The 26,743-nt window shown below is 34.0% G+C and overlaps 2 protein-coding genes across 2 annotated transcripts; one reads left to right on the forward strand and one right to left on the reverse strand.

Annotated features, from left to right (window-relative positions):
* Nucleotides 1–12,962: 12,962 nt before the first annotated feature.
* On the reverse strand, nucleotides 12,963–13,472 carry LOC115952067. The gene has a single exon (XM_031069153.1). The coding sequence runs from the start codon at nucleotides 13,470–13,472 to the stop codon at nucleotides 12,963–12,965; it is 510 nt and encodes a 169-aa protein (XP_030925013.1).
* Nucleotides 13,473–21,490: 8,018 nt separating this feature from the next.
* Nucleotides 21,491–22,321, forward strand: LOC115952068. Its single transcript, XM_031069154.1, has one exon. It carries the CDS (start codon nucleotides 21,491–21,493, stop codon nucleotides 22,319–22,321), a length of 831 nt encoding a protein of 276 aa, XP_030925014.1.
* The last annotated feature ends 4,422 nt before the right edge of the window (nucleotides 22,322–26,743 follow it).

The raw sequence follows: 26,743 nt of genomic DNA on the forward strand, positions 1-26,743 counted from the left end.
GAAACAATTTTAATAACTACTAAGAAGGATGAAGTGACAAAAGAAGAAGTGAAGGCCTCTCCTTTCAAAATTGCTGATGATCAAACTCCCATTGTTAGTCTTATTGAACAAAACAATTTTACTAATCAATCTTTGCATATTATTGGTCAACAGCTTGACCGTATTGAAGAAAAAATTGTTAAAAAACCTATTTCTGAAAAATCTGTTTCTGTTAAAACTGAGAAACCTTTAATTGATTTACCCAGTCAAAGAGAAAAAGTTATGTTTAAAACTTCTCAGTCCAAGACTCTTGAAATTGTTGAAAAAATGCTTTCTGATTTAAAAGTTAAAACTGAGGGTACTTCTACAAGTACTCCGGTTGCTTGAACCACTACGAGTACTCCATCTGCTCGAACTATTTCCAAAAAAGAAATTGTTTCTGAAGAAAATACAGATTCTGATACTGTTTCTTTTGTTTCTGCAAAAAGAATCTTTGATGATAATTTATCAGAAATTAAAAGATTTGTTGGAAACTCCAAACCCATGTCTTTCACTAAAAACTGGTATTCAAAACCCACTCCTCTTGATATGCAGTTTGAAGAGAGATCTTTTCAAACACAGTTTTCTGTTTTTACTAATAAGCTTTATGAATGGAATATTGATGGTTTGTCTGAACAAGAAATCATTAATAAAATGAGTCATATGTCTATGGTTGGTATTGCTTATCAAAATAACCATGATCTTGATCAACCTGAAATTGTTAAATTACTTGTTATTGGTTTTTTTGGTACTCTTCGTGGATGGTGGGATGCTTACATCACTGAAGAATCCAGAGAGTCTATTAAACATGCTGTTAAAAAGAATGATGAAGGTTTGCCTATTTTTGATGAAAGTATTGGTTGTGGTATTCCTGATGATGTTAATACCCTAATCTATACTATTCTCAAACATTTTGTTAGTACTCCATCCAATATTTCATCTCATGTTTCTAATTATTTAAATAATTTGAGTTGTCCTCCTATGTTTGATTACAGATGGTATCAAGATGTTTTTACTTCCAGAGTGATGGTCCAGAAAGATTGTCATAAGCCTTATTGGAAATAAAAGTTTATTGACGGTTTGCCTCCTATCTTTGCTCATAAGGTAAAACAAGAGTTAATGGGTAAAAATGATTCTATTGATTATGATAATTTAACCTATGGTGATATTTTCAGTACTATTACAAAACTTGGTATCAATATGTGTAATGATGAAAAATTGTTAAAACACCAATTAAAGAATAAAAGAAAAGCTAAATATGAAATGAGAAATTTCTGTGAACAATATGGTTTGCCTCCTATTGCTCCTTCCAGGCAAAAAAGTAAAAAACATGATAAAAGCCATAAAAAATACAGAAATAACTTTGTTAAACCTAATGATTTCTATGCTAAGAAGAAAAATGTTTCTAAAAAATATGTTAAACAAAGATCAGGAAAATGTAAATGCTTTAAATGTGGTAAACCTGGGCACTTCAATAAAGACTGTAAAGAAAAACCTGGTAAGTTGAAAAACAAGTTCAACATGTTAAATATTGATGATAAAGAGCAAGAAGAATTATTTAGAATTCTTGAATCAAACAACTCGTCTGATTCTTTGGAAGATGATTTTTCTTCTTCATCTGATTCTTACTATCAATCTGCTGATGATTCTTCTGATTCTCCTAATATTAAAATTGGTTGTAGAGATTCTTGTAGCAATGTTGTTAAAACTATTAATGCTCTCACCAAGAGTGAAGAAGATAAAAAATTAATAATTCAACTAATAAATCAAATTCAAAACCCTGAATTGCAAAAAGAATATTTGGATAAGTTTAAGAAAAATTTGATAAGAGATGAAATTGGCAAAAAACCAAAACCAACCATAAGCTTTGAAGAAACTTTAGAAAGATTTAATAAAAATAAATCTAAAGAATTAATTGTTAATGATCTCCAACATGAAATTAATATTGTTAAACAAGAGATAAATGAATTAAAACATGAATTTAAAAGCATGTAAAGTGATAACAATAATCCCAAACAAGAATTGATAATGTTAAAAATTAATAAAGATCTTAATAAATCTGATAATGAACAAGATAAACAAGGTGAGCACAACGATGGAGCTGAATCCAGTCAACAAGCTCTTCTTTCTGATAAAGGTATTGCTGATGCTTTCACTGATCCTCAACTTGCTCTTGTTAATAAAATATTTCTGTAAGGTTGAATTTATTCAACCATCTAATTGGCTTTATTCCGTGCCAAATTTGCTTGTAATTCAGCATTTAGTAACCCTGTATTTAGGTGGGATTGATGTAAGGGTAGAGAGTGAGATAGAGTGAAGTTTGCTCAAAAGTGTGCAAGAAAACAGAGAGTCGCGGCTGGGACTCGCGGGTGTCTCGCGGCTGCAAGCCGCCAGAAGCACACACGTGCCAAGCATGCTGAAGATGAACAGTCATGCTAGCTGGAGCACTACAGGACAAAACAGGACAACTGGCCATACGGTTATCTCGCGACTGGATCTCGCGACTTAGTCAAGCCGCGAGCCAGCCCCTGTTTTGTAAAAACCTGACGTTTCACATTCCTCTCCACTCCAGTATAAATACCCCTATTACCCACGATTGAAAGAGAGCTTCCAGAGAGAATTTTGAGAGAGAAACCCTAAAGAAAAACTAGATTGATTCACACACAATCTATACCTTAGAGACTTTTCAAATTCCTCAACTCTCTTCCTCTCCATTGTTAAATCCTTGAGAGGCATTATACCAAACCAGGTTCTCACCATCATCATCATTGTGAGACTGCTGTTTGGATTTCTGGGAAGCAGTTAGGAAGGAGCCAATCTACATTGGTTGATGCTACGGTCTAGTAGCGGAATCCGGAAAGCTAGAAAAGAAAAAGGTTCGGCGCAACCTCGTTGGAGCAAGAAGCTTGGAGGGCTTAGGTGCACTTGGGTAGATTAGGCTTGGAGGGTCTATTGCTGTCCTTGTATCCCAACTATATTTTCTAGTGGATTGATTACCGCTTGGAGGGCGGCGGAGAGGTTTTTCGCCGAGGGCTTCAGTTTCCTCTTCGATAACACATCGCGTGTTGTCTTTGTGTTTGCATCTTCCTTCCTCTCTATCTTTGCCTTTTATTTATCTGCTGTGGATTTTAATCTGTTATGGCTTAGATAGTATTTAATCAATTTCGTATGATAGCATATGTTAAGTTTCCGCACACTAGTTGTTTGACATATTGCTTGAATTGATTAAGTTGTAATTTGGGGGTCTAAACGTTCAAAGGTGTTTTTGTACACGTTTTTGAACTTTCAATTTCCTCCAAAATGGTTTACAAAAGTTAAAATTGTTATTTCTCCTGATTATCATTTCACTGTTATTGCTATGATTGATTCTGGTGCGGATATGAATTGTATCCAAGAAGGATTGATTCCTTCAAAATATTTTGAGAAATCAACTAAAAGATTGGTTTCTGCTAATGGTTCCCAAATGAAGATCAAATATGAATTGAATAATGCTGATGTTTGTCATGATAATGTCTGTTTCAAGATTCCTTCTGTTCTTGTCAAAAACATGACTGATAAAGTAATTCTTGGTTTGCCATTTATAAATGCTTTATATCCTTTCCTCGTTGAACATGACGGCATTACTACTGATCCTTTTGGACAAAAAGTAAAATTCAAATTTGCTTCAAAGTTTGAAATTGACATTGATAATCTGTCTTATAAGAAAGACTCCCCCATGAATGAACTTATTCAAGAACTAGTGACGAGTTCTTGCCAAAATTTCACTAATGATTATAAAGGTAATATTCATAATACCAAAATCTTAAGTACTATCAACTATTCTAAAATTATCAATGTTTCTTCGCAAGAATCGGAGAATTTCGTGGATAAATACCACTAATAAGTGGAATAATACTAATACTTATACCACAAATAAGTGGATTATTATGGCTTCCTCAGCAGAGAGGAAGAACAAGGGAAAAGCACCAGCACAGGGCTATTCTCAAGACAAAAGGCTCCCAGCGAGACAACCTTTTAAAATGCTTGAAGGCGCTTTTGGGGTAAAACCTAGGGGATCAACATCCCTTCAAGGAGATGTCTTGACAGAGGTGACATACTCCAGTGGTGATATGGTAATTGCTTTACAAGAAGTTTTGTCTCGAAATATACAATTCCACAATGGAATCTATTTAGAGTTACCAGATTCCATTAAATTCATTCTTGATAACCTTTAATTTGCTTTTACTAGAAATCACCATAATGTTTTCCAAAAAACCCTTAGAGCCCTTGAAATCCATCTTGTTAACCTTACTGCTCAAAATGAGGCTTATATTAGCCACCGTAATAACCTTGCTCCAGAAAACAATTTTGTTTCAGAAAATAACCCTGTTGCAAAAAATGAGGCTCTTCGAAGCCATCTTAAAGCCCACATTAGTCAACTCTTTGGCAAAGAGGAAATCCATTCAATGGATAATGAGACTATAATGGGCACTGATTATGCTAGATTGAGTCTTAAGACCCAATCTCTATTAAGAAGTGTTGTTGCCAACTTGCCGACGGATATACAATTACGTATTCTGAGAAGCAAGGCTATGTATAGGTCTGTTGACCTATGGTTCAAATATTTCAAAAAACTTGTTACTGCCACTATTCCTGATCCTGATGAATTAGATGAAGGTGATAATGTCTTTATTCAGCTTGATTGGGAAGAACACTTTGGGAGTACTCTCAGAGTGTACAAAAAGAAACACCTATTTCATGGCCTCTTGATAAATTATGATGATGGTTCATATGTTGCTGATGATTCAGATGATGATGATGACAGGGACCCTAACTGGCTTTCCCAAATGTTTGAATATGGCTTTATCAAGTTCATAAAATTAACAAGCCATTATCAAGCCAACCAACTCCCACAAATTATTCAGGATGCTATTAAAGGATTTAACAGTCCTTTTGTTTCCATCAGATGCTGGAGTACGTTACCAAAATGGGAAAGAGATAACTGGATGAACGTCCAGCCCTCAAAGCATCTCATTCTCATTAATGGTCACACTCATCATGGGCCATGGTTTGAAGGAAATTCTCAATTGTCCTTTGATGATCCTTTTGCTCTTGCAGAATGTTGGAGAAATTATTTTAATTACCAAATTATTAATGTTGCTTAGAATTTATGAAAAGATTATCATTTCATGGGAAGTACAGACAGGATTTCTATCTTTGGTCCCAGACCATATTCTGATGCCATTGCTCATTTGCAAATTGCTGATCATTGTAATCCAAGAAGTCTTCTCATCCTAGGGAAAACTCCAATGTTTGAGCCAATTTTATATTGTGGATTCTATAATTAGTATGCTACTTACCATGAGCATGAATGTGATTCTCCACAAAGCCCTTTTGATCCTTCTGATGGCTATCCATCTGATGCTCCTTCCACTGATTAATGAGTTCATTCTTGAGATTTCTATTGTTTAAGACTGCTACTACTTATTTTTCTGGCTTGCACAAAAGCCAAAGTACTTCAATGGGTTTGAAGAATATGTTGCTAAAAAATCGGAATTGTTTCAAGATACTCCGGATTTAGCTGAAGATTTTGATTCTCCTATTTGTCTGGCCTGCACAATGGCAAAAAAACTTCAATGTTTACTACTGCTAAAAGCTTGTTTCCCACCAATATGATGCTTCTGAAGATTCCTAATAATTACTCTTAATTGGCACAAGATGACAAAGTTTTTTTCTTTTGGTCTCTTGTGATTGGTTCTTTTGGGCACCAATAATATGGCCTAAAAGGTGGTCTAGAATCTAAAGACGCCCATTATTTGGCCTAGGTTCTCAAATTTTCAGACATTCCAGCTCTACGGATGATTCCCTAAAATTTGGAGACAAAAAAGAAAATTTACTATTCAGTCACTATTCACCTGTCACTATTCATTTGTCACTATTCACTATCACTATTCATCCGTTACTGTTCATGACACTGTTCACTCCGAATTTTTTCTATTTAAGGGGGGTTGTCCCTTATGTTTAGAATAAGTTTTACTTCAGAATTTTCTTTCCTTAGAACTCCTTCTCCTAGGAAGCCTTCTTAGAAAGAGAATTCCTTGTTTCTACTGTTACTACCTTGTTCACTACAAACCTTGTAACTAGGACTAGTTCAAGCTTTGTAATTGTCGACCTGTTCTGAGATCTTGTATGAACTACTACTACTGCTGTAAGTGTTTTGTATTACTTTCAATAACTAGTATTTTCAGTTTTATGTTCATTGTTTTACTTGTTACTGCCGCCACTTTGGACGAATTATCGCCATAACGGATGGTTCTAAATTGCTTTCATTTACTTTGAATTATTTTGATATATACTGCTTGGTTGGTTCTACTGCCTTATTATTGTTCTAACTTATTACTTTACATTACTTTCATTATATTACACTATGCTTCCGCCTTCACCTGTGCGTCCTTCCCTATATATATATATATATATATATAACTTATTGCTTTACATTACTTTCATTATATTATACTATGCTTCCGCCTTCACCTGTGCGTCCTTCCCTATATATATATATATATATATATATATATTGATTTGAAAGAAAAGATCAATTTTTTAAGTTTATATATATATATATATATATATTGTGAAATTGTTTGGAGAATAGTGCAAAATATGCCAAATGGAAGGCTAAATAAAAATAATAATATAATAAAGTGCCACATTATAGACCCTCATGGTCTCCCACATTTGATTTTTGCTTTCTTATATATAAAAAAATGATCAATAATTTATATCTACATTTAATCTAGAAACACATTTAATGAATTAATATCATACATAATTAAATTGGCATAAATGTGATTTTTGTTGTGGTTGAAGCCTAAATGAAGAATGTGCCACTGGACAGAATCTCATGCTTTCTCCCATGAGGTGTCTACTTATATATATTGATTTGAAATAAAAGATCAATTTTTTTTTTTTTTAAGTTTATATAAATTTTTTGTAAAAATTTTTGGAGAATAGTGCAAAAAATGCCAGATGGAAGGCTAAATAAAAAAATAATGTAACAAAGTGCCACATGATAAAACCTCGTGGTTTCCCACATTAGATTTTTGCTTTCTTATATAAAAAAAAAAAAATGATCAATAATTAATATGTGCATTTAATCCTGGAACACATTCAATGAACTAACATTATACATAATTAAATTGACATAAATGTAATTTTGTTGAGGTTGAAGTGTAAATGAAGAATGTTCCATCTGGCAGAACCTTATGCTCTCTCCCATGAGATGTCTGCTTTTGAATATATTAATATTGATTCATTGATATATATATATATATATATATATATATATATATATATGTATATATATATATATATATTGATTTGAAAGAAAATATCAATTTTTTTTTAAGTTTATATATATTTTTTGTGAAAGTAATTGGAGAATAGTGCAAAAAATGCCAGATAAAGGCAAAAAAAAAAATAAATAATAATGTAGTAAAGTGCCACATTATAGACCCTCTTGGTCTCCCACATTTGATTTTTGCTTTCTTATATATAAAAAAAAATGATCAATAATTTATATCTACATTAAATCTCGGAACACATTTAATGAACAAATTTTACATATAATTGAATTGACATAAATGTAATTTTTTTATTATTATTATTTTATGGTGGAAGCCTAAATGAAGAATGTGCCACTGGGTAGAACCTCATGCAGATCCTATGAGGTGTCTACTTATTTATATATATATATATATATATATTGATTCGAAAGTAAAGATCAATTTTTTTTTAAGTTTATATATATATATATATATATATATATATATATTTTGTGAAATTTTTTATAGAATAGTGCAAAATATGCCAGATGGAAGGCTAAATAAAAAAATAATAATATGGTAAAGTGCCACATTATAGACCATCATGGTCCCCCACATTTGATTTTTGCTTTCTTATATAAAAAAAATGATCAATAATTTATATCTACATTTAATCTAGATACAAATTTAATCAACTAATATCATACATAATTAAATTGACATAAATGTAATTTTTGTTTTGGTGGAAGCCTAAATGAAGAATGTGTCACTGGGCAAAACTTCCTGCTCTCTCCCATGAGGTATCTACTTATATATATATTGATTTGAAAGAAAAGATCAATTTTTTCAAAATTATATATATATATTTTGTAAAAGTTTTTGGAGAATAGTGCAAAAAATGCCATATGGAAGGCTAAATAAAAAAATAATGTAACAAAGTGCCACATGATAAAACCTCGTGGTTTCCCACATTAGATTTTTGCTTTCTTATATAAAAAAATGATCAATAATTAATATGTACATTTAATCCTGGAACACATTCAATGAACTAATATTATACATAATTAAATTGACATAAATGTAATTTTGTTGAGGTGGAAGTGTAAATGAAGATTGTTTCACTTGGCAAAATCTCATGCTCTCTCCCATGAGATCTCTGCTTTTGTATATATATTAATATTGATTGATTGATTGATTGATATATATATATATATATTGATTTGAAAGAAAAGATCATTTTTTTTTTTTTAAGTTTATATATATATTTTGTAAAATTTTTAGGAGAATAGGAAACAAATTCCAGATGGAAGGCTAAATATAAAAATAATGTAACAAAGTGCCACATGATAAAACCTCATGGTTTTCCACATTAGATTTTTGCTTTCTTATATTAAAAAAATGATCAATAATTAATATGTGCATTTAATCCTGGAACACATTCAATGAACTAATATTATACATAATTAAATTGACATAAATGTAATTTTGTTGAGGTGGAAGCATAAATGAAGATTGTTCCACTTGACAGAACCTCATGCTTTCTCCCATTGAATCTCTGCTTTTGTATATATATTAATATTGATTGATTGATTGACATATATACATATATATATATATATATATATATTGATTTGAAAGAAAAGATCAATTTTTTTAAGTTTATATATATATATATATATATATATATATATATATATTTTGTGAAATTTTTTGGAGAATAGTGCAAAATTTGCCAGATGGAATGCTAAATAAAAAAATAATATAGTAAAGTGCCACATTGTAGACCCTCATGGTCTCCCACATTTGATTTTTTCTTTCTTGTATAAAAAGAAAATGATCAATAATTTATATCTACATTTAATCTCGGAACACATTTAATGACTAATATCATACATAATTAAATTGACATAAAAGTAATTTTTGTTGTATAAATATATATATATATATATATATATATATATGTATTGATTTGAAAGAAAAGACAATTTTTTTTTAAAATTTATATATATTTTTTGTAAATTTTTTTGGAGAATAGTGCAAAAATTGCCAGATGGAAGGCTAAATAAAAAATGATTTAACAAAATGTCACATGATAAAACCTCGTGGTTTCCCACATTAGATTTTTGCTTTCTTATATAAAAAAAATGATCAATAATTAATATGTGCATTTAATCCAGGAACACATTCAATGAACTAATATTATACATAATCAAATTGACATAAATGTAATTCTGTTGAGGTGGAAGCCTATATCAATTACACATAATCAAAAATTGACATTCAATGTTGTTGTCATAAAGTTTGAAGTTTGGGAATACAAATCTTCTCTATCATTTTTTGTTGTCAATTTTATGTTCCCCCAATTGCAACTTGTTATGTTTTTATTTTTTTTTCCATTTTAAACTTTGGCTATTTTATAAGGAAAATTAAACAAATACATGGTAAGTTGTGATTGATGAAACATAGAGTAGAATACAAAAAGTGGTACAGAGAATTTGTATTCGAAGTTTGGGGTAATTTTTAATATAATAAGTTGCCATGTGGAATACTATATCCTTACTCCGTTAGACTAATAGGTTAGTATAGTAATGAAAATTATTGGAAGGAACAACTACGCTCACTTTTGAAACTTCAGAAATCAATAGAACTTAAAGCGTTGGAAACCAAAACATTTGGTGGAACTTGGTTAATAAAAACAAAATCTTGCTACAGACTCGAAATCATCGACAACAAATTATATTGAATTGTAGTGATAGTATTTTACACGTTTGTCTGACTTAATTTGTAGAATAAATATAGTCCCAAGTAGAATGGTCAAAAAACGAAAGGTGTCCAAAATCAATCTCTGCCAACTACCTAGCTCCAACCACCTCTTCCTCTACTCGCCTTCGACCTCGCTCTTGTACTCTTCTTCAGTTTTTTTTTTTTTCAAGGTCAGTGTGTGGGTTGTGGGTTTGGATTGGTTTGCTGGGTTTTATGGGTCAGATCGGTTTGCTGGGTTTCATGGGTGAAATCAGCGTATGGCTTGTGGTTGGTTGCAACTGGTTGTGGCTGGTGATGGGTTGTGGCTCTGGGTTGCTGTGATGTGTGTTGTGGATGACCATTGTTAATGTGGGTGGGTTGTTGAGGTGGGTTCATGGTGGTGATAATATATATATATATATATATATATATATATTTTTTTTTTTTATATGAGTTGTGGTGGGCTGGTTGTGATTACGGTAGTGGGTGGCCATGATTGGGTTGGTTGTGCTGGTGGAGGTGGTTGTGTGCTGTCTGAAGTGATGGTTGACCAGTGGTGGTAGTTGTGATTGTTGTTTATTGTAGTAGATATATTATTTTATTGTGTTGTTTTTATTATTTTATTGTGTTAAAAGCTAAAATAAAACTACTGATGTTGGGTGCTTTGTAAAGTGAGAAGGTAAAATAGATAAAGTAGTTTTTTGTGATGCCAAATAGCTAAATTTATGGCTCCACCAATGTGGATGCTTTAAACCTCACTTTACAAAGCAACACAATAAAATTATAAATAATATAAATAATATAATAAAATTATATATCTACTACAATAAACAACAACAACCACCACCATCAACACAACAAAATAATATAAATTTTAATAAAATATTTTTTACTTTTTTTTTTTTTTGGGAATGCTCCAGCCCGGCTAGGGCAGAAATGATACTTGTAGCAATTTTTTTTTTCTCTTTTTCGACCTGTCTCGGCCCTATTTGTATTGGTGGAGCCATAAATTTAGCTATTTGGCATCACAAAAAGCTACTTTGTCTATTTTACTTTCTCATCTTACAAAGCACCCAACATCAGTAGTTTTATTTTAGCTTTCAACACAGTTAAATAATATAAACAACCATGGTTGTCAAAACCGCGATATGGATTGTAGAATCGTACGATTTTATGATCCCACCTTACCAAAACGTTTAGAATCGCACTAGAATCGTAAAAATTGTAGGATCGTGTATGATAGTATAGGATCATAGGATCGTATGGGATCCTATTGATTCTACTAATTTGACTAAAACATCAGTTTTTGGTTTTTTTTTTTTTTTTTAAGGGATAAATTTTTGGTTTTGATGAAGCTTTAAGAGTTTTTATTTTTCTATGTTATGATGGTATGGCTTTTTATTTTTTACTTTTTATAAAATTATGTTAACCTAAGCAAATGTTTTCTAGTTTTTAGATCACTTGTAATCAAAATGAAGGAATGCTTCATCATTTCTAAACGAATAATTTATATTGGCTTTGCTACATTTTAAGCTATAATGTTGTTAAATTTGTTTGATCAATATACTAATTTGTGTTATAATATTACTAAAATGTTTTTCTTATATATAATTTTATTAGTATGCTTGTATTTGTATATTGATTGATTTTTGAGCATGCTCTGTAATTGTTGTTGGGTGATATAACTTGAATAGTTAAGTGTGAAGTTGTATCTTGATCTCTTTTGCAGCTCTAGTAAACAAATATACAATGTCTACATAAATGATGAAATGGTTGATGATGATTAGGACTGTGGTCATAGGAACCCTATAATGAGAATAATTAAATGTTCACTTCACCTTAATATTAATTTTGCTTTTGGATTTCATATTTTAGTTAGCTAGTTTACATTTGATAACTTATTTTGGATTTTAAACTTGGAACTTAGAACTTGGAAAATATTTCCATATTGTTGATATATATTTTAGTATTTGGTTGCTAATTAAACATTTATTGTCAAAACATAGATATATTTGTTTCGTTGGTATAGACGTATCGATGTATGATATGCAAATTACATCATATAATGCAAATCTTTGTTTTTTATGGATAAACTTACGTGATTATTCAACATACAAATTCATTATTAATGTATTCTTTTTCTTTAAATATGAAAATATGTAGGATCTTATGATCCACGATCTGATCCTACGATTCACGATCCCACCTACCTCTCACGATCCTATGTAGGATCCCGATTTTGACAACCTTGTAAACAACACGATAAATTTATATATCTACCACAATAAGCAACAGCCACCACCACCAACACAATAAAATAATATAAATTTTAATAAAATATTTTTTATACCTTTTTAGCTACAATGCAAAGCCATCTTTGGTTGTACACCATAGCTCAAAGCCAAATTTTTTTGGCTTTCCCTCCACCATTGCAACATGCTTTTTAGTATTGGTGGTGCTAAAAATACAAAAATAGCAATATGGCTTTTACACCACCAATACTAATGTTCTAATATAGACATAAAAATCCCCTCCCAAAAAAAAAAAAAAAAATTGTCTTGGTAAAATAACTTGATCAAGTTTACGAGAGATGATTCAAGTGCTTATAATTCTACGGGTCCACTTTCTACCAAATATTTTATTTGACACTTTAATATAATTGATAATTATAAAGTATGTGGAAGAAAAGAAAAGCGGCCCAAACACTTGGGGAATTGTCAAACTAAATTTTGTGGAGAGTTTATCTCCGAATCATTTTGGAGGGAAATTTTTCCAACTCATTATATAGCGATTCATAAAACTATCAATGTGAAATTTAGCCACATGACCTATTTAATGAATTATGTGACTGATTTTTTTTTTTTTTTGAGAAACAAGACTGGAATTTTATTAAGAAAATCAACCATGGTCGATTAATAATACAGAATAGAGGTGTGGAGGAACATCCTCCATCCACACCTTTAAACCCGCAACATGTTGTGCATGGTTTGCAAGGTTGTGAGCAAAAGAATTGCCAAGTCTACGAATATGGGAAAATGAAATACAACTAACATCTGTTGAGGTTTTGGCTGCAGCTAGGATGTGACCAAAGGGTGCAAGTGAGTCTTCCTCATTCTTTAGTGCCTTGATTATCAATTCTGAGTCACCTTCCAACACGTAACTAGAGAAGCCAAGTTCTACAGCAAAATAGATAGCTCTTGCCGCTGCCATTGCTTCAACTAGGTCCGATGAGTAAGGGAGTTGAATTTGCTCCGATAGGGATGCCAGCACCTGTCCAAACCCATCCCGAATAACGATTCCAAGACTAGCCTTATTGATGTCCTTGAAAGTTGCTCCGTCAAAGTTTATTTTCACGCAGCCATCAGGTGGGGGATGCCAAGCAACTCGGGTCGGTGTTGGGGTGTCCATCTGAGTTCTTCGCACTTTGTTCTCCTTTTAGTAATCAAGTAAGCATTGTTGGGAGGTTTGAAGTACCTACGATATGGGATGTTAGGAATGCTATAAGCATATGGATAATAATTGTTGTATTGAGATTTAGTTAGTTAGTTAGTTACAATTCCAAGCATGTTAATCACATTTAGCACATGTTGGAATTATTAATGCACATGGGGAATAATAGAACCTAGTTAGTTAGTTAGTTACAATTCCAAGCATGTTAATCACATTTAGCACATGTTGGAATTACTAATGCACATGGGGAATAATAGAACCAATAGGATGAGGCCATGTGGACCAATGAGATTAGAGCTAGTCTCCTATAAATACATGATTGTAATCCAATATGAGGAATCAATGAAGAATAAACCAATTTGTTAGTGCATTTCTCTCTCTTAATCTCTCTCTTTCTCTATGGAGGGTGACTACCTCGAATTAAGTCAATTTCCCTATAATCCCTATCCATTCCCTTATAATTCCCATCAATCTCCATTAGGAACCACCGGGTTCCTAACAAATGGTATCAGAGCCGTTGATCCAGAGACGAGCAATTGTGATGAAAGAAAACTTTTGAAAAAAATACAAGGATTGTTGAACAAAGCCTTAGAAGAAGCTAAGGATATTTCAAAGAAGATGAAGGCCTTGGATGAATCTAACATGGCCATGAAGGAGGAGCTCTCAAGATTGCAAGAGGGTCTCGAGAACATGACGGAAGAGGAGTTACAATCTCTTGATTCAATGAAACTCGAAGAACAAATCAAGTTCCAAGAATCTACTACTGTTGTTGCAAGCCGAGATGTTGATTTTTGTGTCAAAGTGGATGATGATATACATGTACATGCTGCCCTTGAAGTTCAATCGAAAGAATCAACAAAGAAGGTGATGATGATCTTCCAAGAACCCATTCTTGATGCACCAATGGAGGCTTCCATTCAAGAGTCTATGATTCAAGAATTGGCAATCCAAGTGTCGGTGATCCAAGAATCCAAGATACAAGCTCCAAGAATTCTAATGGTTCTAGAATCAAATGAGGTCTTGAGGATACTAGAACATTTCAAGGTTCAAAGAACCAATGAGACCTTGAAGATTGAAGAACCATTGAAGGCTCAAGAATTTGAGCAAAGTTTGAAGATCTACGAAGAAGAAACCTTCATGTGCACCGGACCGCTTGTCAAAGAGAAATGCATGAATATGGTGATCAAAATGTCACTACGGTATTGGTCCATTGGAAGATCTCCTTTGATGAAGATGCTATTTCACAACAACACCTTGTGGGCAAGGTGTTTTCAAGGGGAGGGAAATGTTAGGAATGCTATAAGCATATGGATAATAATTGTTGTATTGAGATTTAGTTAGTTAGTTAGTTACAATTCCAAGCATGTTAATCACATTTAGCACATGTTGGAATTATTAATGCACATGGGGAATAATAGAACCTAGTTAGTTAGTTAGTTACAATTCCAAGCATGTTAATCACCTGATCTAAAAAATTACCCACAAAACAATCTCAAATAAAAATAAAAAAAAAAAATCAAAAATCTCAAATCCCTAAAATTTGCTCATACCTTTTCTCTCTCTCACTCTTGCTCTCCACCTCTCTCTCTTTCAACTAGATGATGATAGTTTGTAAAAATACTGTCTTAAACTTAAATCTTTTCTCAAACAAGATGTTATTATAATATTGATGGTTTAGATTTATTTTCAGAGTTAAAAGTTTTAAAATAAATTTTACAAATAAAAGAATATTTTCCAATTGACATACTAAATTATATAAAAAGGTTAGATTCATTTCCAAATACATGTATTGCTTATATAATTTTACTAACAATACCTATTACAGTTGCTTATGCAGAAATGAGTTTTTTAAAATTGAAATTAATAAAATGATATCTAAAATCAACAATGTCTCAAGAAAGATTAAGTAGATTAGCTATACAATCGATTAAAAATGAGATGTTAGAAGAACTTGAGTATAAAAATTTAATTAGTCAATTTGCATCTCAAAAGACAAGAAAAATATATTTTAAATGAAATATATTATAATATAAAAATATTAAATAAATATTAATTTAATTAATACATAAATATAAAAAAGACCCCATTTTAATTCTCGCCTAAGGCCCTAAAATGTTTGAGGCCGACCCTAAGCTGATTACTACCATAATGATTGGTTTGTAGTATCTTGCAATGAAAATTTCTCCTATCCCAAGCCTTTTTTGAGGTTCAACCTAGAGGTGCTGGAGATTTCATTACAAGGCATAGTTTGCGTCAAACATCCCATATTTTCAAGCTGTGCTAATAGCATTACAAAGACCATAGAAATTGTGAGGACAAAATGGCCTTATGCCCTTTTCACCCAAACTAATTAGGGAAATGCCCCTTTTTTGTAACTCAATTTTTTCAAAATCGAGTTAAAAAAAATTTTTTTTGGAGCCCTATAATGACGTTTTTAAGGACCTATAGTGACGTTTTAAAGACTTATAGTGACATTTTGTAACTCGATTTCATGGAGTTCGAGTTACAAAACGCCACTATAAGTCCTTAAAAACATCACTATAGGTCTTTAAAAAAGTCACTATAAAGCTTAACTCGATTTTGAGAAAGTCGAGTTTTATAGTGACGTTTTAAAAACTTATAGTGACGTTTTGTAACTCGATCTCCATGAAATCAATTTATCGGAAATTTTATTGCCTATAACTCGATTTCATGGAGCTCGAGTTACAAAACGCCACTATAGGTCCTTAAAAACGTCACTATAGAGCTTAACTCGATTTTGAAAAAGTCGAGTTTCAAAAGAGGGGCATTTTCCTAATTAGTTTGGGAAGGGGGAATAAGGCTATATAATTTGAGTGAAAAGGGCATAAGGCAATTTTGTCCGAAATTGTGGACTTAGCAGGAAGCCCTTTTGTTTTCTCCCAACCCCACGACAGATTTATTGCCACAGGTTGCAATATCTTTACCTCAATGAAGTCCCTAGATGGCTATGATATTGCTGCGTGCATATCTTTCTGTGAGGAACATGTACCTTTTACTAATTATGTACTCACATGGTTGCTATGGCATCAAATGCTGCCAAACTCCGATCCCTCGATATCTCGGGGTATTCAGTGCAACTATAATGCCAACATATTTAACCGAGTATTCAATGCAACTATAGAGCCTATAATTAACCAAGAATGCAAGTATGCATTTTTAGCGGAACAAAATTGGTTTGAGGCTCACGTAACAAACCCAATTGAACTTGTAGTCCAAAATATATCCTACGTCCCTGTAGTATTGGAATGGGGGATTGATATAGCATTTTACGTACATATGATAATTAGAGATTTAGAGCTTGGTCATATAACGACTCAACCGATATTTGTGCACCGCATTTACTTCAGAGGGTAGCTTAACTTTTACGTGTTCATGCAAAGACAGCTACGAAGGAAATCCCTTTCTTTTACAAGCATGTCAAGGTAAACCTCTTGCAGTGTATTTATTTATTTATTTTGGGTGAAATAGTTCTATGAATTTTATTATTATCCCTTATTTCACAGGCTAGCCTCATATAGCGTGGTCAAATTAGTTTTGGGACTGAATTTCATCAACTTCGTTGAATTTCAATTGAAATGGCCAAAATATTTCATATACAGGTTATTAATTATGTTTACCTAATTCTTCGTTCCATCTTGTTTAAAATCTTGGTCTTTGTGATTTGGTGTGGTATGAATTTATTATACTATTACTTTTCATTTTAATTTAAATAAGGCACATAATTTATTAAATAAATCATGTGGCTAAATTTCACATTGATGGTTTTATACCATCAATCGCTATATAATGAGTTGGAAAATTTTCCCTCCAAAATGATTTGGGGATAAACTCTCCACAAAATTTAGTTTGACAATTCCTCAAGTGTTTGGGCCGCTTTTCTTTTCTTCCACATACTTTATAATTATCAATTATATTAAAGTGTCAAATAAAATATTTGGTAGAAAGTGGACCCGTAGAATTATAAGCACTTGAATCATCTCTCATAAACTTGATCAAGTTATTTTACCAAGACATTTTTTTTTTTTTTGGGAGGGGATTTTTATGTCTATATTAGAACATTAGTATCGGTGGTGTAAAAGCCATATTGCTATTTTAGTATTTTTAGCACCACCAATACTAAAAAGCATGTTGCAATGGTGGAGGGAAAGCCAAAAATATTTGACTTTGAGCTATGGTGTACAATCAAAGATGGCTGTGCATTGTAGCTAAAAAGGTATAAAAAAAATTTTATTAAAATTTATATTATTTATTATGTTGGTGGTGGTGGCTATTGCTTATTGTAGTAGATATATAATTTTATTGTGTTGTTTACAAGGTTGTCAAAATCGGGATTCTACGTAGGATCATGAGAGGTAGGTGGGATCCTACATATTTTCATATTTAAAGCAAAAAATACATTAATAATAATTTTGTATGTTGAATAATCACGTAAATTATGAATTTATCCATAAAAAAACAAAGATTTGCATTAAATGATGTAATTTGCATATCATACATCGATACGTCTATACGTCTATACCAACGAAACAAATATATTTACATTTTGACCCAATGTATCTAAAAAGTTCAATAAATGTTTAATTAGCAACCAAATACTAAAATATTTATCAATAATATGGAATTCCAAGTTCCAAGTTCCAAGTTTAAAATCCAAAATAATTTATCAAATGTAAACTAGCTAACTAAAATATGAAATCCAAAAACAAGATTAATATTAAGGTGAAGTGAACATTTAATTATTCTTATTATAGGGTTCCTATGACCATTGTCCTAATCATCATCAATCATTTCATCATTTATGTAGACATTGCATATTTGTATACTAGAGTTGCAAAAGAGATCAAGATACAATTTCACACTCAACTATTCAAGTTATATCACTCAACAACAATTACAGAGTATTCTAAAAAAAAATCAATCAATCAATATGCAAATACAAGCATACTAATAAAATTATATATAAGAAAAACATTTTAGTAATATTATAATAGATTTTAGTATATTGATCAAACAAATTTAACAACATTATAGCTTAAAATGTAGCAAAGCCAATATAAATTATTCATTTGGAAATGATGAAGCATTCCTTCATTTTGATTACAAGTGAACTAAAAACTAGAAAACACTTGCTTAGGTTAACATAATTTTATAAAAAAAAAAAAAAAAAATCCATACCATCATAACATAGAAAAAAAAAACTCTTAAAACTTCATCAAAACCAAAAATTTATCCCTTAAAAAAAAAAAAAAAACCAAAAACCAAAAACTGATGTTTTGGTATGATCGGTAGAATCAGTAGGATCCCCTACGATCCTACATACAATCTTACAATTTTTACAATTCTAGTGCGATTCTAAACGTTTTGATGAGGTGGGATCATAAAATCGTACAATTCTACAATCCAAATTGCGGTTTTGACAACCATGGTTGTTTAGATTATTTAATTGTGTTGAAAACTAAAATAAAATTACTGATATTAGGTGCTTTGTAAAGTAAGAAAGTAAAATAAATAAAGTAGTTTTTTGTGGTGCCAAATAACTAAATTTATGGCTCCACCAATACAAACCGGGCCGGGACAAGCCGAAAAGGAAAAAGAAGATTGCTCTAGGTATCATTTCTACCCTAGCTAATCTGGAGCATTCCCAAAAAAAATTTTAAAAATAGTAAAATAATTTTAATAAAATAGTAAACAATATTTTATTAAATTTATATTATTTTGTTGTTTTAGAGGCAGTGGTTGTTGTTTATTGTAGTAGATATATAATTTTATTATATAATTATATTGTATTGTTTTGTGAAGTGAGGTTTAAAACATCCACACTAGTGGAGCCATAAATTTAGCTATTTGGCACCACAAAAACTACTTTATCTATTTTACAAAACATCCAACATGAGTGGTTTTATTTTAACTTTCAACACAATAAAATAATAAAAATAACACAATAAAATAATATATCTATTACAATAAACAACAATCACAACTACCACCACTGTATCATTGATTCACACTAATAAAATTACAAGTAATGAGATATTTAACTCTCAGCATCATGCAGCCACGAACGCTCTCAAGAGAGGAAGAAGCTGAGCTGGTCTGGAGCAACAAAAAGGTAAAAGACATCAACCATGCGGAGTTTAATGGTGGTTCTCGGGCTTCCTCGCCCTCACTGGATAACCAAGCCACGGGTCCTAATGCCAAACCTTCATTTAAAGATAAGCTTGTAGGGGAAATACTAGGTGCCTTTGCATAAGCCTTCAACTTGACCGACCAGATGGAGGAAGACTCAGACTTCGACGATGAGAATAAAGAAGAATCCAACTCAGTCCGTGATGGGCAGGTGAAAATGAAGCTATCTAAAGAAACTAAGAAACGAATTTGTGGTCCTTGGTCTAAGGCTATCATAGTGAAACTAGTTGGGAAAATAGTGGGTCTCAACTATATGCAGAGCAAGTTGGCGCAACTATGGAGACCTGAGGGGAGGATGGATTGCATCGACCTCAGTTATGGCTTTTTCTTAGTTAGATTCTTCTCCAAAGAAGACTTAGAGAGGGTGATTAAAAGGGGTCCGTGGTTCATTGGGGACCATTTCCTCTCATTGAGACCGTGGGAGCCTTTTTTCAAGCCTTCAACGACAAATGTTTCTCTTATTGTTGTTTGGATCGTGCCCAATGAACTCCCCATCGAACTTTATGAGACAGAGGTGCTTAGGGAAATCGGTGAATCCATTGGCAAGGTGTTAAGGATTGATTCACACACAGCCATGGAGGCGCACGGCAGATACGCCAGAATATGTATCCAGATTGATATCAACAAACTGCTTGTCAACAGCATTCTTATTGGACATTTTGAGCAGGTGGTTACGTATGAGGGAATCCATAAGTTGTGTTTTTCATGTGGAAGAATTGGGCATAAGGTTGAAGCTTGCCCATATACTATTCGCAAGGATAAGGGTAAGGAACCGATAGTTCTGATGGAGGAAGTTCAGGTTAGCCAAACTAGCGACGGTGTTGATGGATGTGTTGATCGGCAGAACGTGCAAGGTGTTATCACGCATAATGCATGTGAGAAGACAGACGCGAAGGGGTACTATGGTCCATGGATGATGGTGAGTAGGAAACATTACGTATAGAAAGGGAATAGGACGAATTACGGTATTGGGTTTGTTGCAGGGAGCGCTGGTAGCTCGGCATGGAATGCCACTAACCAACTTTCTCCCGTGTTTGCAGAAAGGATGAACATGCTCGTTGGTGGTCCTTCATCCAGCAAAAGTGAGCCACGTAGGACTGCCAAACTTAAGTCTGGGGCTAGATTCAAGAAGGAGGTGAAACCGTGGGCTACTAAAACTCCTGGTGTGTTTACTATAAAGGAAAGGCCCATTTCAAGCCCAAGTATGGCCAGATTACCTGTGGATGGTTTTAAGGAGGTGGTGACTAGTTTATCACACAATAGCAACCCAAGCCCAACTAACCGTGTACCCATACCACAACCTTCCTTAGTGAAAAACAAAAAGCACTTGGCCAGAAGTTTAACTCCTAGTACTTCACACAAGTGCGCCGCACCTTTAGGTGTGGTTGGTTCAGACAAGAAGAGCAGCTCCCCTCCACTCACCCACTCTCCTGTTCCTCGGTCTGAACCCATTCAGCCCAGTCACGTTGCCTTTGAATTCACGGTAACAGCTAATGCCGAGACCGATCTTCCAGTTGTTAGTGAGAATGATCGAAGATTGCATGCCCAGTTTATCGGAGAGAATTGCCTTACTGATGAGAATATGGTGCCAGATGAGGGAGTTCAGCTCCCAATTCAGAGTGTGGATAGCAAAGTTAGGAGTCTTATCGGAGAGTAAATGGTGTCCGATGATGGTAGTCTTGCCGTTGATCATATGGTGTCCGATGAGGGAAGTGGTGCCGCTCCTTTCCTCTAAAGTATGTTCCATGGCCTTACTCCTCTTGTCCATCATGAATTTTATTATTTGGAACAGTAGAGGTGCCCTGAAGCCTAATTTTCAGGGACATATCCGTAATTTAGTCCAAGAGCATAATCCGGCCATCCTTATGGTTATGGAGACAAAATTGGGAGGTGATAGAGCTAAGGCAATGACTGACAGGATGCCTTTTGATGGTGCCATTCACACAAATACCATCGGATACTTTGGTGGTTTGTGGCTTCTTTGGAATTCTGATTTTGTGGAGGTGGAACTGCTTGCGAAGACAGAGCAGGAAATTCACATTGAAGTTCAGGTACGAAACTCTAGACTCAATTGGTTATTTTCTACTATCTATGCCAGCCCTAGGAGTGAGGAAAGAAGTATTTCATGGGATAATTTAGCTAAAGTTGCAGAATTACATAAGTTGTCGTGGGTTATGGCTGGAGATTTTAATGAGCCGTTAATTGATGAGGACAAATTTGGGGGTAGAGGTGTTAACATCAATCGTTCTCTGGCTTTTAAAGATTGCCTTGATAGATGTAGTATGGTGGATATGGGTTTTTTGGGTCCTAGATATACTTGGACCAACAAGAGAGACATCAGTAATTTGATTCTTGAAAGGATTGACAGATTTTTCATGAACCCAGAGTGGTGCGTCATGTATCCTAATGCTAGAGTAACCCACCTCCCTAGGTGTCACTCTGATCATTGCCATGTTCTCATGGAAGCTCTACCAGTCAGTACAGTCAAGCTTAACAGGCCGTTTAGGTTTCAAGAATTTTGGCCTTCCGACATATCCTTTCCCACCATTGTGTCCAAAGCTTGGAATGGAAATAGGGAGTTAGAGGAGTCCATTGATTAGTGAGGAATAGAAACCACTTTGGTAACATCCATCAAAAGAAGAGGAGGATTTTGGCTAGAATTCATGGTACCCAAAAGGCGTTGTCCATCAATCCTAGCTCCTCTCTTGTTTGTCTTGAGAACCAGCTCCTTGGTGAGCTAGAGACTATTCTGGATCAAGAGCATGATCTCTGGTTGTTGAAGTCTAGGCTGAACTAGATGATCCATGGGGATAGGAACACCTCTTTTTACCATGTTTCTACCCTTGCTCGGAGGAAAAGAGATCATATTGCGGCAGTCAAAGATGAGATGGAGTTGTGGATCATTGAGGAAAGGGAGGTTATGGAGCATTTTAGGGTTGGTTTCCAGACTTTGTACACTACTTCCCAAGAGATGGTCTTCCGGAACCCCCCTAGTCTGAGTCAGTGGCATGTTCAGCTTTCAAAGGAGGAAAAGCAGCTAATTGATACCATGGTTTCCACTGAAGAAATTAAGGAGGCTCTCTGGTCTATGAAACCTTACAAGGCCCCGAGTCCGGATGGGTTACATGCTGGTTTCTTTCAAAGGTTTTGGCTCATAGTTGGGGACTCAGTGAGGAAAGAGGTCGAAAAAGTTTTCATAGAAAGGAAAGTTCCCGAGTATCTCAACAACACTCATATTGTTCTCATTCCTAAGATTCAAGGCCCAGAAACTATTGGGAATTACAGACCAATCAGCTTATGTAATTCAGTTTACAAGATCATCACCAAGATTTTAGTTACTAGGATCAGACCTCACTTGGACAAGCTTGTCTCCTCTTACCAAACTGTTTTCGTCCTAGGAAGGAGAGGTGTTGATAATGTAATCATTGTCCAAGAATTAATTCACACCATTGGCAGAACCAAAGGAAATAGAGGGACCATGACCATTAAGATTGATCTAGAAAAAGCCTATGACATAATTGAATGGAGCTTTATTAGAGAGATGCTCACTTTATTTAATTTCTCGGAGAACCTCATTAAGCTTATCATGAGCTGCATTACCTCAGTATCCACTTCCCTTCTCTTGAATGGTGGCAGTCTCGAACCTTTCTTGCCCTTAAAAGGTATTAGGCAAGGCGACCCCCTCTCTCCCTACCTTTTCATATTGTGCATGGAGTTCCTAGGTCACTTAATTGAGAAAAAATGTGCTGCTAAGTTATGGACCCCTGTTAAAGCTTCCCGAAGTAGTCCGACTTTCTCTCATCTCTTCTTTGCAGATGATCTAGTTCTTTTTGCTAGTGCAACTCCAGAAAACTGTACTGTTATCAGTTTTGTGCTCCAAGAATTTTGTAATAAATCTGGGCAGAAAGTTAGTGAAGCAAAGTCCCGTGTTTTCTTTTCTCCCAATGTTGACGTGGATCAAAGAGATGCTTTATCTAGCATTTTGGGTTTCAGTGCAACCACCAATCTTGGCAAATATTTGGGGTTTCCTTTAAATCACCCAGGAAGGCAAAGACATGATTTTGGAGCCATTTTGGACAAGGTTAAAAAGAAGTTTACTGGTTGGAAGGCCAACATGCTCTCTATGGCAGGTAGATTGGTTCTTATTCAAGCTTCGACTTCAGCTATCCCGAGCTATGTTATGCAAAGTAATTTGTTACCCAACAAAATCCTCAACGGCATAGACAGAGTCAATAGAAATTTCCTGTGGGGGTCATCAGAGCACAAAAAGAAAATGCATTGGGTTAACTGGAATACAGTAACCAAGCCCAAAGAGTTAGGTGGTTTGGGGCTTCAATCTGCAAAAGGTAGAAACATGGCTCTCCTAGCTAAGCTCAATTGGAGATTTTATAACGAGAAGGAAGCGCAATGGGCCAAAGTTCTCAGATTCAAGTACGGCTCTAGGCAGCGGATAAATTCTAGAAATGAGTCAAGGCTTCCTAGCTCCTCTACCTAGAAGGGTTTGAAAAAAGGAGAAGCTATTTTCAAAAAAGGGGTTAAATGGGTGCCAGGTTATGGGAGCAATATCAATTTTTGGGAGGATTGTTGGCTAAATAGTGGTCCCATCAGATCTAACATTCAATTCCATATGGGTGGAATTGGGCTGCCATCCCTTTTGACATTCACTCAAAAATTAAAGCTGACATTCAAGCGGTCCCTTTGCCGGTAGTTGCTAGAACTAGTGATAAATTGGCTTGGAAGTTTTCTGCTAAAGGAAGTTTTGATATGAAGAGTGCTTATCTTCTTGCCACAGATCAAATGGAAGTTGACTCCTTCTCGGGTTCTTGGATTTGGAAACTCCAGGCCTTGCCTAGAATCCAAATGTTCATTTGGAGGTGTATGCACAACAGCATTGGTGTTAAGGAGTGCTTAGCAAAAAGAGGTATTTCTTTAGACATTTCTTGCCCCTTATGCTTAGAGCAACCTGAATCTATCTCCCATGCCCTTCGTGACTGTCGCCTTGTGAAACAGGTGTGGCCGCAGCTAGGGTCTCATAACTGCAATGCTAATTTCTTCTCTCTAGATTTAAATCTTTGGCTGACTTCTAACTGCAAGTCTTCTCACCTTGTCAAAGGAATTCCTTGGCACTCCCTTTTCTCTTTTGCCATTTAGTCTCTATGGAAGCAAAGGAATCAAGTTGTCTTCAATAACAAAAGAGTCAACCCAAACATCTCCATTTTGATATTTAGGTAAGCAACAGAATTTGTTCATTGTGTTACCCAGCCAAGATGCAGTAGCCGAATGATTATTAGACAAATCAAATTACCCAGCCAAGATGCAGTAGCCGAATGATTATCAGACAAATCAAATGGAAAAAGCCAAACATGGGCCGGGTCAAGCTCAATACTGATCGGTCTACGGATATTGCTGCAGGGATTGCTAGAGGAGGGGGGCTAATTAGAGATGATCGGGGCAGCTGGATCATGGGTTTCACTAGAAAAATAGGTAAAGCTAACAGCTTCTTAGCTGAAACTTGGGCTTTGCGTGATGATCTCCTCCTTTGTAATCAGCTTAATCTTAATGTTGTCATGGTTGAGCTTGATGCCAAAGCTCTGGTTGATGCTCTCAAAAATCCTTCATATGCTAATACTATAGTCTCCTCGCTCTTTGATGATTGTAGACATCTAGCTGCTCAGATTCCCCATCTAAATATCAAGCATATCTATTGTGAAGCTAATAGGTGTGCTAATCGTTTAGCTAACTTAGGTAGCTGTCAAGCTGTAGATTTCATTTCTTATTCTTGTCCGCCTGTGGACTTGCTGCCTCTTGTTGTGGCTGATTGCCAGGGGATGGTTGTAAACAGGCGTTGTCCTGATCCTTTGTTTTCTCGTTAGTCTTTCTTAATGAAATTCCTTTCAATCAAAAAAAGTAATGAGATATTTATACATGGAGATTTCCCTAACAAACTCTAACTAACTCAGCGAGAAACACTCTTGGAATAACAGGCTTTCTAACCACTCAATCATCACAGGACACGTGGCATCTCTACCCTACCAGAATTGACACTCATCACTCCCCACTAAACTACTTGTCGTGTGACTCAATGGCTGCACTACCAGAGTGCATTCTGCAGAACAATCATCCACTACTCTTATCTGCACTAAGCCTACTGTGGCAGTTGGCGGTTGGGTAGGCGAGGTTGAGGAAGAGAGAAATCTGAGCTTGCAACGGGAAGAAGAGAGGATTGAGCTTTGCAACGGGTATAAAAAAGAAAAGGAAAAGAAATTATTTAAATAATCTATATCGGTGTGAAAGCAATTTTTTTTTTAATTATTTTTTCTTTTAACCTTTTAGTACAGTGCACAGCCATCGAGAAGCTAGCAATTTAGCTTTTTAGGTAGCTTTTTGTGGTGGCAAATTGTTAAATTTATAACTCCTCCGATATAGATGATCAACACTTAAGTTGCTATTCAACGATAGATCCAGAAGAAAATTAGTAACAACTTGTCATCTTTATTTTTTTGTAAAACTGTTGTAAATGAATCAAATAGTCCTTATTTTTTAATTGAAAAAGTTTTGAAACATTGAACTAAGGAAATAAAGAGTTTTATAAAGAATCTCTATTCTTTAATTAGATAAATCTTGAAATATTAAACCAAAGAAGCAAAATGTCCCTATTTTTTTAATTTGTTATTATCTTTGATGTGACTTAAGAGTATTTTAATTTTCTTTTTAATGAATGTGCTACACGATAGAACCTCGTATTCTTCTACATAATGTCTATACTTATTTATTTATTTATCTTTATATTTATTGACCGATTGATTGATTTGGAGGCATTGGTTCTGTTGTCTCCAAACATCCATAAAAAAAAAAAAAAAAAAAAAAAAAAAAAAAAAAAAAAAATTGTACGTAATATACAATGTCCACCTTCACAACAAATATAAATTTTTGCTTAAAAGTCAAAGTAGAAACTAACAAATAATAATCAAAATGATTTTACCACCAAGTATGTTCCAGTGCAGACTGTCACAAATATTTTG

This window comes from Quercus lobata, chromosome 7 (genome assembly GCF_001633185.2).
Source record: "Quercus lobata isolate SW786 chromosome 7, ValleyOak3.0 Primary Assembly, whole genome shotgun sequence".
In the NCBI taxonomy this organism is placed as follows: Eukaryota; Viridiplantae; Streptophyta; class Magnoliopsida; order Fagales; family Fagaceae; genus Quercus; species Quercus lobata.

Excerpts from the sequence above, each read along its gene's own strand:
- LOC115952067 (XM_031069153.1), bottom strand. The coding sequence starts at position 13,472 with ATGGACACCCCAACACCGACCCGAGTTGCTTGGCATCCCCCACCTGAT.
- LOC115952068 (XM_031069154.1), top strand. The coding sequence starts at position 21,491 with ATGAATTTTATTATTTGGAACAGTAGAGGTGCCCTGAAGCCTAATTTT.